This window comes from Arvicanthis niloticus, chromosome 4 (assembly GCF_011762505.2).
Source record: "Arvicanthis niloticus isolate mArvNil1 chromosome 4, mArvNil1.pat.X, whole genome shotgun sequence".
In the NCBI taxonomy this organism is placed as follows: Eukaryota; Metazoa; Chordata; class Mammalia; order Rodentia; family Muridae; genus Arvicanthis; species Arvicanthis niloticus.
Window position 1 is genome coordinate 13,283,266 of NC_047661.1, and position 12,797 is coordinate 13,296,062.

Below are 12,797 nucleotides of genomic sequence, written 5' to 3' on the forward strand. Positions count from 1 at the left end.
TTTTTCTGTGCTGTTTGCTGAAAAGAAAACGCAGGGATAAACTAGACAGAAGTTTATTTATGGAAGAGTCAGATGGTGCCACCTTGTGGACAGCGGTAGCAGTACAGCTATGCTCTGGGAGCCAAGATCAGTATTTTTAGCACACCAAGAAACAATTATATTCCTCAAATAGTCACAACATTCCACTTGATAATTTGACAAATACTGAAGTGACTACATGCCAAATTAAATTACTTAGCCCTAAAATTAGAGAAAGGCGGGCGGAGAATCCTCAGGGCACACAGGAAATAGGGTGTCTTTCACAGGACCAACAAAGGACGCTGTGGTACAGACAGGAAAGCATTGAGAACAGTGCAAGCAGCAGCCTTCACTTCTGTAGCTGTGACACGGATCCCCACTGCAATGTTAGTGGTGGCTGCTTAGAAGCACAGGTCGCCCAAGCCAGCAGCTCCCAACCTATGGGTGGCGACCCCTCTGGGGGTCAAACTTCATCAGAAACTGCAGATGTTTACATCACAATTCATATCAGGAGCAAAGTTACAGTTAGGAAGTAGCAGAGAGAATACCTTTATGGTTGGGGGTATTAAAGGGTGAGAGCATCAGGAAGGCTGAGAACCACTGGCCTAAACTGAGGAAGGGATGGGACACAGAAGAGAAAACCAGAAACACAAGAGGGAAGATCAGAGGGTATGGAAAGCCAGAGCACATGGTATGAAGCACAGGGAAGGAACGGCTCTTCAGTGCATGCAGGGACACAGGCACACGGGCACAGACACAGGGTCCTCTCAGCTGCGCACCGGCCCTTGTTAAGGCAACCCATTACAACATCTTCCGTGGTTTTCTGCCGAGAAACTCTATTTTCAAATTAAAATATGGTGGGTCCTTGACAGTATTCGTGCTACTCTGAAAGTGCTGTCCCTTTTAGCCCCGCCTTTCGTCCTGCAGAGTCCATTTGAAATGTAAGTGGCGAGACAACAAAGTGTCAGCATTAGAGCTCACATGAGAAGACTCACCCTGAACTTATACTGTGTGCTTCGTTTGAGATTTTTCACAGTACAGGTTAAGTCCTCTCCAGTGTATTTTGGGTGGAAATGGTTATCCTGAAAAGGCAAAGTCAAAGAAGACATTGGAATCATAATATCAGAATCATCACATCGGGGCCTAGATTCCTGAGAGTCCAGGGTTTTTATATTGTGGCTTCCTTCCTCTTCTCAGCAGTGAGCTGGGAGTCAGGCAGCCATTGCTGAGAGAGTATAGGTGCCCACAGTGCCATGGGCGGCATTCAAAGCCAAATGCAGCTGTCACTTGTCACAATGCGGTTCAGCCTGGCTCTGGTCAACTGTATTACGACAAAGTTGAAAGCACTTTAAATGTTTTCTTTAACAATAAATTTGTCATGAGCAAAGCCTGTTGGCTGGGAAGCTGACACATCCCAACAGGGCTGTGTGACAGTGGACAGGTGAGGTTCCTGAGCTCATGGTGTTCCCTCTGGCTAAGAGAGGAAGTAGAGCTTGGAAGGGGAAAGGCATCCATCCTCCCTTCCTCCTTCCCTCCCTCCTTAACAACCTTCTGTGCATAAGGCTCAAGAGAATGGTCCCTGCTAAAAGATGTTCAGAGCCTGGCCCACAAGTTCTTACACATCAGTAAGGAGGCAGTTTAAGAAAGAAAACCCTAAACACAAACAGAAGGCATGCTGTGTGGTGCTGCCGGCTGAAGGCTATGGAGGTGAAGGCGGGCTGCCAGAGCTCCTGAGGCCCTGCCACAGCAGTGTGGGTTGATGAAGTACAGTAGCCACGAGTGGCTCTAGAGATTCAAACTTAGTTAAAACTCAGGTCCGTAGGTCAGCAGCCAGATTTCAAATGCTCACACCACATGTCCAGCATAAACTATAGGACATTTCTACCACCACAGACACTTCTATATGACAGAGTAGAGACCGGAAGGAAACCAGGAGAAGGGAGAAAGGTATCTTCAAGGCCCTCCCTGCAGAGGGCAGAGGACATGCCAGCCCATGAGGCCAGGGCACCGTGGTATGAGCAAAAAGGCCAGTGACAAACTCAAGCATACAGAACTGGGTAGGTGGGAGGGCACTGGGAGAGCTGAGCCTCCTCTGCATGGTGGCCGGGTGCCATGGGATTGTGACTGTGCAGCAGAGATCACACTACAACACATGACAGTGACATCAGGGGCACAAATGAGGGGCTGCTGCACTCGTTCATTCAAGGCAAGAAGAAGACTGGGCCTAAGAGGCCACCTTAGCTGTGGCAACTGTAAAGATTGTTAGGTTTCTGGGTAATTTTGAAGGAAAGCTTAAGATTTGCTGGTTGATTATATCTGGGGCTACTGGATGACTCCAGCTGAAGAGACCAGAAGCCATCTGCTGAGTTTGGGAAGGAAAGGGATGATGGCCAGTTAGTAAGGTGTTGTGATGAAGTATGGTCTGCAAGACTCACGTTCTCATCCTCCTGAATGTCCAGGGTGTAGGTAATCACTTCCTCAGGCGAGCAGCCTTCTGGCCTGCTCCACTGCAGCGTGATCCAGGTGACACCAGCTCGGACAAGCCGGGGTGCCGAAGGCATCTGGGGGATATTACCCAATGTATAGCACACTACCTCCTGGCTGTAACCACTGCAGAGGAATGAGCACAGGAGACATATGAGGACCGTGTCAGGAGTCCTAGCATTCTAAAAGGGTATGCCTCTATCCAGCCCCACTGGTGTGTGGCAGCAAAGGATCCTGTATACAGCAGATGTCCCACCAGAGCTTCCAATTGCCCCACTGGGGCCTATCATCGACACATAACAAAGGCATGCCCAGTCATGAGAGAGTAGGCCTGCGATTTTATTTCCCTCAAAAGCACACCATGGCACCATATTTATCAAGGTAAGAGTAGCGGCTACCGAGGGACTTCAAAAGAATGTGGGTACCAACAAGAGACTCTGCCGTTGGAACCCGAGTTTCACAGTTTTCCTAGTCTGTGGGCACTTCTAATTCACTTAAAAATAGCTCAACCATAGACGCCTTTATCATTCCAACTGTTCCAGTCAGAAAACTCTTATGCTATACTGGTTTCCAGGCACTGGGAGGTAGCTCTAAAAACCCTGATGCTTCAGAAAGGCTGTCTAGGCTAGGGCCACCGCAGAGCGTACTGTTTAAGATGTAGTCATGAAAGGAAGAGCTTGTTCTCTTGATCAAGAGGTGCCTAATAATAAGAACTGAGACGTCTATTTTCAAAGCCCCTTAATCAGCAGGCTCCTAAATGAGGAGTGGTTTTTTTTTTTTTTTCACTCCTTCTGCAGCCTTAGAGATACCTGTAGCAGGGGCAGCCCAGGTTTTCTCCTGCTCTGTGACTTGATGATAATGGCTGCTCAGCAACCGTTTGTATCAGCAACAGTCACAGAAATGAAAAAGAAGGCTCTGGAGAACAGGCCCATTAAAAGTGAGGTGGAATAGGAACAGGTGTGGGGGAGGGGCAGGCTTCCTTTACAAAGCTCTCCTGCTGACTTCCCTCAGCACCGCCCCCCCTCCCCCCCAGACCACTAGTGCACTTCAAAAGACAGCTGTGAGGGTGACAAAAGTCCAGCATGGCCTGCCACCTCAGAGGCCTTCTCCCTCCTTAGGATTTGCTCTCAGAGATGCTCAGTGCAGAGGCAGTTTCCTCCTACCTTCAGGATATGTGAGAGACAGCCAGAACCAAGCCATGAAGGGTGCCAGGCAAGAAGGAAAAGAGGCGCCATACCTGGTGCCGATGTCATTCCGAGCAGCAAGCCTGAATGTGTAGCCCATGGCTGGACAGAGCTTTGTCAATTTGCAGTGCTTCTGGCTCCCAAAGAAACACTGTCTGAAACCGCTGTTTCTCTTTCCCTGGAAGAACACAGAGATCACTCATCTAGCTGAAAGTCCCCCAGAACACTGCACTCTTCACTTATCTGTTTATCATCATTAGGGTTATTGATTTACTCTTTTAAAAACTTAAAATTATTGTGCAAATGAATAGAGGTTTGCTGTGGCATTTCCAAATGCATACAAAAAAAAAAAAAAAAAAAAAAAAAAAACCACCCTACCAAATTACCATAAGAAAATGAAGGAATTTTAAACAAAAGCTGAAATTTCTAGTTTGGATGAATTAAGACACCAAAAGGCAGGCATCCTGAGAGGCACCCATGTTGAACATAAAGCACCCCACAGGGAAGCCTCACCCTAAACACAGAAGCCACATAAATCTGCCACAGAGGCCCAGGGCCCTGAGGACTTAGGCTTCCAACAAGGTTTGAATTGACTACATCAGAAAGGTCTTTTCAGACACAGGGCAATGTGGCAGTTAAGAACTGTGGTCGCTAAGATCCTTGTCACTTTCGTGGGTGGCCATGGCCAACTGAACATGGGAGAGTCTGAGAGAGCCAAGGCTCGCACCTCGGAAGTGGCCTGTCCTTTCTCAGGAATCTTCATGCCCCCCAACCCCATCTGTGCAGCTGACTCCCAGCAGGGTTCTCGTCTCTTCTGTCACAGTGGCTCAAACCCCTGGATATATTAAGGCCACAGTGAGCTGTTTGTTTATGGATTCCTAAATACTGGTCACAAGCCTTTGAATTATCCTGTCCACATCTGTTTTCTTCCCAACAGAGTTCAACCACTGCACATGACTTGAACTTCACTGTCTGATACAACTTGGAATATTGGTTGAATGCCTATATATTACACCCCTCCCCCCCCCACACACACAGAGAGAGAGAGAGAGGCAGAGAGAAAGAGAGAGAGAGAGAGAGGCAGAGAGAGAGAGAGACAGAGAGAGAGAGAGAGAGAGAGAGAGACAGAGACAGAGACAGAGACAGAGAACATGCATTCATTCTAAGTTTCTTAGGAAGAGTTTTCAAGTTCTTCTGTGTAAAAAGAAAACCTGTCACGTAGGGTGCCTGTCTGTCTGTCTTTTGTCCTGGGGATTGAACCCAGGGTTTCAGACATGACAGGAAAGCATTCTACTGCTGACTCATTCCCAATCCCCTGAATCCATTTTAAGACAGATAGCTCCTCAAGCTGGCCTTGAACTTGTGATTCTCTGTCACCAGTCTCCTGAGTTAGCTGGAGTATAGCCCAAGTCTCTAGGCTCAGTCCTACAGTTGGTGTCTCAAAGTTCTACATTTAAGGAAAAAGACCATTTAAGCTGGCCCATGAGAGACATAAAAATTCATATGAGCAATTTTCTGAACAATATTTCCACTTGCAAAGCATATCATCTTATTGGATCATGAAAACAAGGAGACACACTAGCCAGGCATGGTGGTGCACACCGGCTACTCTGGCCCTCAGGGGGCACAGGCAAGATGATCACCATAAATTCTGGACCAACCTGGTCTACATATTAAGTTGGAAGCTAGCTAGGGATACATGGTAAGACCCTGTTTAAAACAAAACCAAACAACCCTACATTATTAACTAACAAAGTCACAACAGAGTGAATGTTCTCGTCAAGTCCAGAGACTCCAGGAATATGTCTGAAACTCACAAATTACTTCCTAAAGCAGGAAGCCAGCAGTTTTCATCTAAGCCAATTTAAGAATCTCTTTTCTGTAAGCAGGCTCTGAATATAGACTGCTAAAACACATTCCAGGTGACATGTAATTAAGAACAAACACATTAGAGCAGACAGACTAAACATAAACACACAGTATTCCAACAGTGTAAGTCCCATTTATAATCCAACTACCCATCTTCTCCCCAAGCAAGAGGACACTGTCTCCCATGGAAGCCCTGACAGTCTGTAAGATTTAAAGTTCATTTCTGTCAAGTGTTCAAATACCTTCAGGTGCAGGATGGACAGGTGGAAGTTAAGGAGCAGAGCATGTTCCAGCATGACAGAGCAAAACCATTGTGTGGCCAGTACACTGTTGACTTGCACTGACTTTCACCTTGAATGCTCAGATTGATATATAGTAGATTTATTCACGGGAAAACTGCTTATGTGTATCAGCATAGTTCCGTCCAGTGTCAGATTACACTACATGTGCATCCTGTTTGTTCACAACCATCTTAGTGGCAGTGAGAGCTTCCTTTCTTCCTCCTGTTTCTGAGCCCAGAGTAAACAGTCCGAGAAAGGCACACACTGCCAACCAGGCTATTTTTCCTTCCAAACCTGTGTGGGTTTCTCCTCAGTGCCTCATTTTTCCTATTTCTATGTTTGGCCTCCATTGTCCATTTCTGGTACTTAGAACTATAGCCCGTAAATAAAAGTCAGTCTTTTCCTCACTAGTTGGTTTGCTTTACTATGTAAAAGCCATTCTGTCTACAACTTAAGGAGAGTTAATTAACAGAAGGTAAATTTCTCTTTTCAAGGGGGTCACTAGAGATCTGGAGATGGCAATGTCCCAGGTTCCTCAAGACATTCCCTCTGACATTAAAGAGAAGCAACCAAGCCCCTTTAGATAACGATCCAAGCTTTCCTTCTTAGTTATTTTTCCTTTTATACAGGGTGGGCTTGTGGATGTGACTGCAATTCTTGCTAAGGCCAAAAGAAGCGTAAGATCCCCTGAGACAGCAGTTACAGGCAGATGTGGAGCATCTGGAGGGGCTGCTGGCACTCAAACTCAGGTCTTCTGCAAGAGCAGTACATGCTCTTAACTGCCGAGCTCTCTCTAGCCCCCAAGCTTTCCTTAATAACAACCCCTGAGGTGTGCTGTGATGTAGGTAGAACTTAGGAATATGTAGAAAGATTAAGGGCTGACTGAACTTGGAATTGAATTTTAGAAACAATATTTGCTGAGTTTGATCAGGTAATGAAGCTTTTTCAGAGATCAAAAATTAAAGCTTTTCAGAAGTCATACAGTATAAAGCAAATCCATGAGCAGGCAGGCCATCAAAATATTTCACACAAGAGAAAAAGGTTTTGAATAAAAAGAAAGCATTCATACATGGCAGGCTTCATATTAAAGAGGTATTGGAAAGGAAAAAAAAAAGACATTTACAAAAGGTATTGCAGTTCCAAAAGGGGCTACCAGCTGAGAGGTTAGGGAGTAGAGATGCAGCAAGTCACTGCCAGGTGACCAAGGTCAGGGACATGCACTGTCCTGGACAGCCTCCCTGCCTGGCAAAAAGCACAGGAAAACAACAACGAAACAACAAAACAACAACAACAGAACACAATAAATAACATTTGTAAAAGAACTCCCCCTCCAAAAATATATAGAAAGTTTGGGGAATGTTTACAAATCAAGTAGGATCCTGGTTAGTAACAAAATCTACAAACAAAATACTATTTTATGTGGATAGAGGCAGATAAAATAATAAAAAAAAAAAACCAGCTAATGCTTTAGATAGAAGATTGACAGATTCCCACAAATCGATGATATATGATATATGAATGCTTATGATTTTTTAAACCAGAAATTAAATATGTTTAAGCTTTCACTGTCAGTGAAGGTTTACTTAGCGTAGACCATGGCTTTCCCATGTAATAGAAGTGTGTCTCCAGATGATTCCGTTCCCTCTTCTAACAAATCTAACTAAAGTGACATAGGTTTGCTGGAATGTGTTTTACCTAGAAAACTGATTGTGCATGTGTTTGTGCTTATACATGTTCAGTTGCACATATCTGTGTGTGAGTGTGAGTGCACAGCCTGAGGACAGCCTTGGTGCTGACACAGTTTCTCACTGATCTCGTTAGGCTGTCTACCTCCCTATGCTTGAGACTGGAAAATCACAGCTTTTAACCTGGTTTTGGGAGTTGAACTCAGGTCCTTATGCTTGAGTGACAACTATTTCACCTCCTTGGCCCAGGAAATCAAACCTTACCTTTCCCTTTCCCTTTCCCTTTTTCCCTTTCCCTTTTTCCCTTTCCCTTTCCCTTTCCCTTTCCCTTTCCCTTTTTCCCTTTCCCTTTTTCCCTTTCCCTTTCCCTTTTTCCCTTTCCCTTTCCCTTTCCCTTTCCCTTTCCCTTTCCCTTTCCCTTTCCCCCCTCCCTCCCTCCCTCCCTCCCTCCCTCTCTCCCTCCCTCCCTCTCTTTTCATAACTAAAGTCAGACTGGGCAATGCTGTCCCACTAAATGGCTTAACAGAAATGGACAGCATCCCTAGGTATTTTAGCCCTCCTTCACAACAATCCAGCCAGCCCCCGGCCGCGGGACAGCTGTGGTCAGGCCTAGTTCTCATCTGGGCCATCCCTGGTGTGGTGCAGAGGAGAGTCTAGCAGAGTCCCCATCAGCACCTGGCCTGTGGCATGGTGCACCGGCTATGTCAAACACACGCAATCTGGAGCAGCAGATGTGAAGGCAGGCTCATCCTATTCTTGGTAGAAAACGAAAGACAAGTTTAACCCAACTGGAGCAATGAGTGTGAGGCGCCAAGCCCACACCCCTGGACATTTTGAGGCAGACCTGACTCCTAAGGCTGCTGACCTACTTTGACATGAACTGAAATAACCCCTGCCATGTTCTGACCTGACTTCACTGCCAGAGCCTGTGAGTCAAAAAGAGAGGGCCGCCTGCCTTTCAGGTTCACTGGCTTGCTTCCGTTCATAAACTTGGGCATGCCCCTGCTTGTTTCCACTGCTCACTCTGGAGTTCATCTGAGGGCAGTGTTAATCTTTACTAGAATGTGAGACAGTCTTGAAGTACAAACTGTGCAGACCAGCCTTGGGATGCTTCGCTTGGCTTGGGGTCGGACATTCCAAACCTGGCCTGCTTCCTTTTCCAAGTTCTACGCTACGATCCCCACTTGCTTTTAGCCTGATAGTGCCAGTTCAGGTGCTGCCCCGACCCTCAAACTCCTGGTCAAAACTGCTCTCGAAGAAAAAGACTTGGTCTTGCCAGCCAGCTGGCTCCTGTTCACGGCATCTACAGACCTTCCCAACCCTGAGATCCCATCCCTGCTCCCTTTTTCTCTGTTCATGGAAGGAAAACTACACTCAGCTCACCCCTTCAACCCTGTGGTGTGTTTTAGAAGCCTGTTCACCACAAGGTTATCTGCCATGGTTCACCGGGCCTATGGTGCACATCTCACTATCTGAAGCAGGGCAAGCAATTGCTTCTATTTCTGCCCCCACAGCCTAAGGGAACCACCATCTTCAGGGAGCACAGCACACATCTCACATCTGTTGCAGTCTTAGCGCTAGTGTGCATGTTACACTGTGTTCTACGGGACTCTTGCCCTCTGGGGAATGGCAATAGCCTGTAACTTCTTCTGGCCTATCAAACGGTCCAAGCATGGAGAGGTGGGGGTGAGAGACTGGGGCTCATGGCAGAGCAGGACCTGCTTCTGCAAATACCTTTAAGAAGTAATGGTCACTCTAGGGACAACAATCCTTTTCCACAAAGAGTACAGATGCCTTATCTTAAAATGAAATTTGGGGATGAGTCATACATGTAAAAGATTTCAAGCACTGTACTCCACTTCTTTCTTACCCTTTCTGCCTATTTAAATATTTCTTCCTGACCTATACTTGAAATTTAAAGTTGGTTATTATGAAAGTTTATACCTTTAGAAAAGTAATTTATTCTTCCTCCAAAGAAAAAACAACAACAACAACACAAAAAACCCAACAAAAAGCCCACTCTGTTGAACTGTGGTGAGCAACTTGAGGGATGCAGAGCAATCCTGCTTCTCAGGGGCAGCAGACAGTGGTAGACAGGGGACTGTTCTCCCTGGGGACTGAGAAGAAGCACCCACGCACAGTCCTGGTCCTCTAGTGTGTTGAGCTGTGCTGAGGATAGCATCTGGGTCCTGCCCTCTTACCAAATCCTTCTTCCCTTCCTCTGTTCCTCTGTCCCTCCCTCTGTCACTCTCTGTCTCTTTGTGTCGGCATGGGGTTCCCTCCCTGCCTCTTGAGTTCTCTGATTTTCTTTCTCTGCTCTTCCTTCTTACCTGAACACACAACAGAAAAAACACGTTGTGCTGAGAAGTCCACGATCTTGTATATAACAGCCTGAGGGCACAGCGTCTAAGCATCCGATGGTTTATCGAGGCAGTCAAACGAAGCCTAGGCCACAGGGAGTGACTCTGGACATGGAATGCTTTCATTCCTATCTGGAAACATAGTCACTCTCCAGGCCTTAAATGCACATAGGTCTTTCAGATCCACGGTACAGGAGTGACACATGGGGCTTCTGCCTCTGTGCTTGGGCATTCACTCTGCCATCATGACCACGCTGAGCATGCCACGCTGTGAGAAATCCCAACCCAGCAGAGACCTCTACAATGACAATGAAACTGCCTCAGTCTCCCACTGGATCAATGATCCCTTCCAACCATCACTCAGAATTCAGTGCTGGTCAGCCATTCCCAAGCTGAGTCCAAACCCCATTTCAGATCCAGGAAAGTAAGTGACTGGGTGTTTAAAAGACCTGGGTTTGGTGCCCAGTGCTTCACAAATGAGGGATTCGCCTACACCTGTGATCTCTGCACATGGGGCCCAAGGCAAGAGTTTAAAGACAAACTAGTCTACCAAGCAAGGCTGAGGCCATCTTGTAACATACACGGGTATCTCAAAAGTAACCACATTAAAAATGTGACAACTGGAAGCCATTACTGTGATAACATGTTCTACAATTCCATACTCCGTATGTCCCTGGTCTTAACTTCAGCCAACTTCTATCCTATGTCTGCACTACAGAGACAGAGGCCTGCAGAAAACCGTGACCTCACATACCAAGTGCTTGAATAACAGGTTCCAATGCCCTAAGCTACACACATTTCCTCTCAAAGGCATCCCATAGAGTTAAGGACCTTTCAAATGGCTTTCGAAAAGTACTGTAGTTGCTGAAGTCACAGTCAGACGTCTAGACAACAATGATTAATCCTCGATGCCTCTTGGGGGCAATGTAGTTACTTCATTTTACAGAATTGCAATTTAGACCAAGCAAAACATTTTTTTTTCTTCTTTTTTGCATCTCTCTCTCCCTCCCTCCCTCCCTCCTTCCTCCCCCCCTCTCTCTTGAACAATAGTGAGGATGGAACCTAGAGGCTTACACAAGATAGACAAACACTGTACAACTGAGATACATTCCCAGTCCCTGGGCTAAGACTTTTTAGCATGCCATTCCAAGGGTTTTTGCACAAATAAAACAGCTTTTCCCAGGACCTCCACTCCTAGGCCGGCTTCTAGTTCTCTTAGAGAACACAATGGGAAAGAGATTCAGGAGAAAAGCCAATTTACAAATGGGGCAGCCGGCTTGAAAGCTGGTAGGAGGTACACTAAAAAGGACTTGATTCTGTTTACAGGACCTGACTAATTTTTAAGCTTAAAAATGGGTTTAAAAACAGGAGGTTTCTGTTTGTGTTAATTTGACAAAGAATGTAATGAAAAGATTGAAAACAGTAAGAAATACTTTTTCCGGTAGCTTCTCCTCTACTGACTATGCTCAGGGCAGCTGTCTTCAGTATGTGGGAAGATGGACTTTCTACAAGGGCTGGCTTCTGCTTCAGGAACTTAACACTTCTGGGCTAATTCTACACACATAATTCACGAGCACCCCAATTAATTCAGGCTTGCGTTTGCCTGCCAGAGTAATTCTGTATACTGTGGGTGCTGTGATGCCCTGGCTAGCATTCCCAATTAGCTTGGCATCACCAGTGCCGGACGAGGGCATGTCCAACAAAACTGGCACCCACCACTGAAGCTGGCTGGTATTTTTGATTGCCTTGAAATTAATAGATTAGAAATGTCCCCTTGTTTATTTTCCACACCATCTTCATTCTTGGCACACGGGAATGGGGTGGACAGCTGAGTTGGCAAACGCTTGCCAAGGAAGCAGAAGGACCAAATCTGTATCTCAGTTCATATAATAAAATGGTGCAGTGGCACACACTTGCAATCCCAGAGCTGGGGGTGCAGAGACACACAGGTTCCGGGGCTGCCTGGGCTACCTGTCTCAAAAACACAAAACAGAATGTGGACAGTGCCTGAGGAATGACACCGGCCTCCACACACACCCATGTGAACACATACATCCAATGGCTGAGCTGAGGGTGCCAGACCCCACGGTGAACGAGCTCTCTCTGGCCACATGCTTGCCTCCTTTCTCTCTGCCCACTGTTCTGACTGTGCTTTCCAGGGTGACTACTGCCTGCTACATAAGTTACATGAAGCTGATTGTGGAGTGTCACCTAGGTTATGGGGCACAGACATGGACCAAGGAACTGAGCTGGGCACTTTCTGTAGCAGTATAGTTTAATGTGATAGAAATTCAATTGAAAACCAAAAGAAATAAGGCTGCACTGGCCAAATGAACTTCTGCCAGGCTCTATGCTATGGTTTAGTCTGCTCATGCATCTATATTTAGACGTTGTTCCAGTACTGGCAGACTCTGGGCAACATCAAAGATAAATACTGGCTTGAGATATACTCAGCAGGCTATATAATAGGGGGGCTCACAAGGGGGAGCTGGGGACACTCCACATCTGGGTGGATTTATAGTTTCTAGTGCCAGGCCCTGCTCTACCCTCATAGACACAGTAGAGACATAAGGGTGGGGTGGGTTGTGGCTGCATACAGGGAATAATCAGCATACCTTTCATCCCCAGTTTCCCATGGGAGTTGTGGCTACCTGAGACAGGCAGGGATAGCCACCAGGGCCTTGCTTTAGAGAAGCTGACATGGCTTCACTACACGATTGTCCAGATTCTGTTGTGCATCTGGGCTCTGATGAGTGCAGGAAATATGTTGGGAACGTCCCAGTAGAAGAGGAAGGAACGGAGGCAGTTCTGGACAAGCAAATGACTGGAGCTGGGGAATGGCTCGATCCCAGGGCACCTGAGGTAGCATGCACCTGGAATACCAGTGTTGGGGAGGTGGGGCAAGATGGCCGGGAG

The 12,797-nt window shown here is 46.5% G+C and overlaps 1 protein-coding gene across 6 annotated transcripts in view; it reads right to left on the reverse strand.

The window, feature by feature from the left end:
* Fndc3b (fibronectin type III domain containing 3B) overlaps nucleotides 1-12,797 on the reverse strand; it is a 288,833-nt gene that overhangs the window by 50,179 nt on the left and 225,857 nt on the right. For all 6 annotated transcript variants that reach the window (XM_076932205.1, XM_034499558.2, XM_076932204.1 and 3 more), the window contains exons 12-14: nucleotides 3,740-3,864; nucleotides 2,454-2,628; nucleotides 1,014-1,100 (exon numbers count right to left, since the gene is read on the reverse strand). In XM_076932205.1, coding sequence (XP_076788320.1) covers nucleotides 1,014-1,100; nucleotides 2,454-2,628; nucleotides 3,740-3,864 — 387 coding nt within the window. The remainder of the gene's footprint in view (nucleotides 1-1,013; nucleotides 1,101-2,453; nucleotides 2,629-3,739; nucleotides 3,865-12,797) is intronic.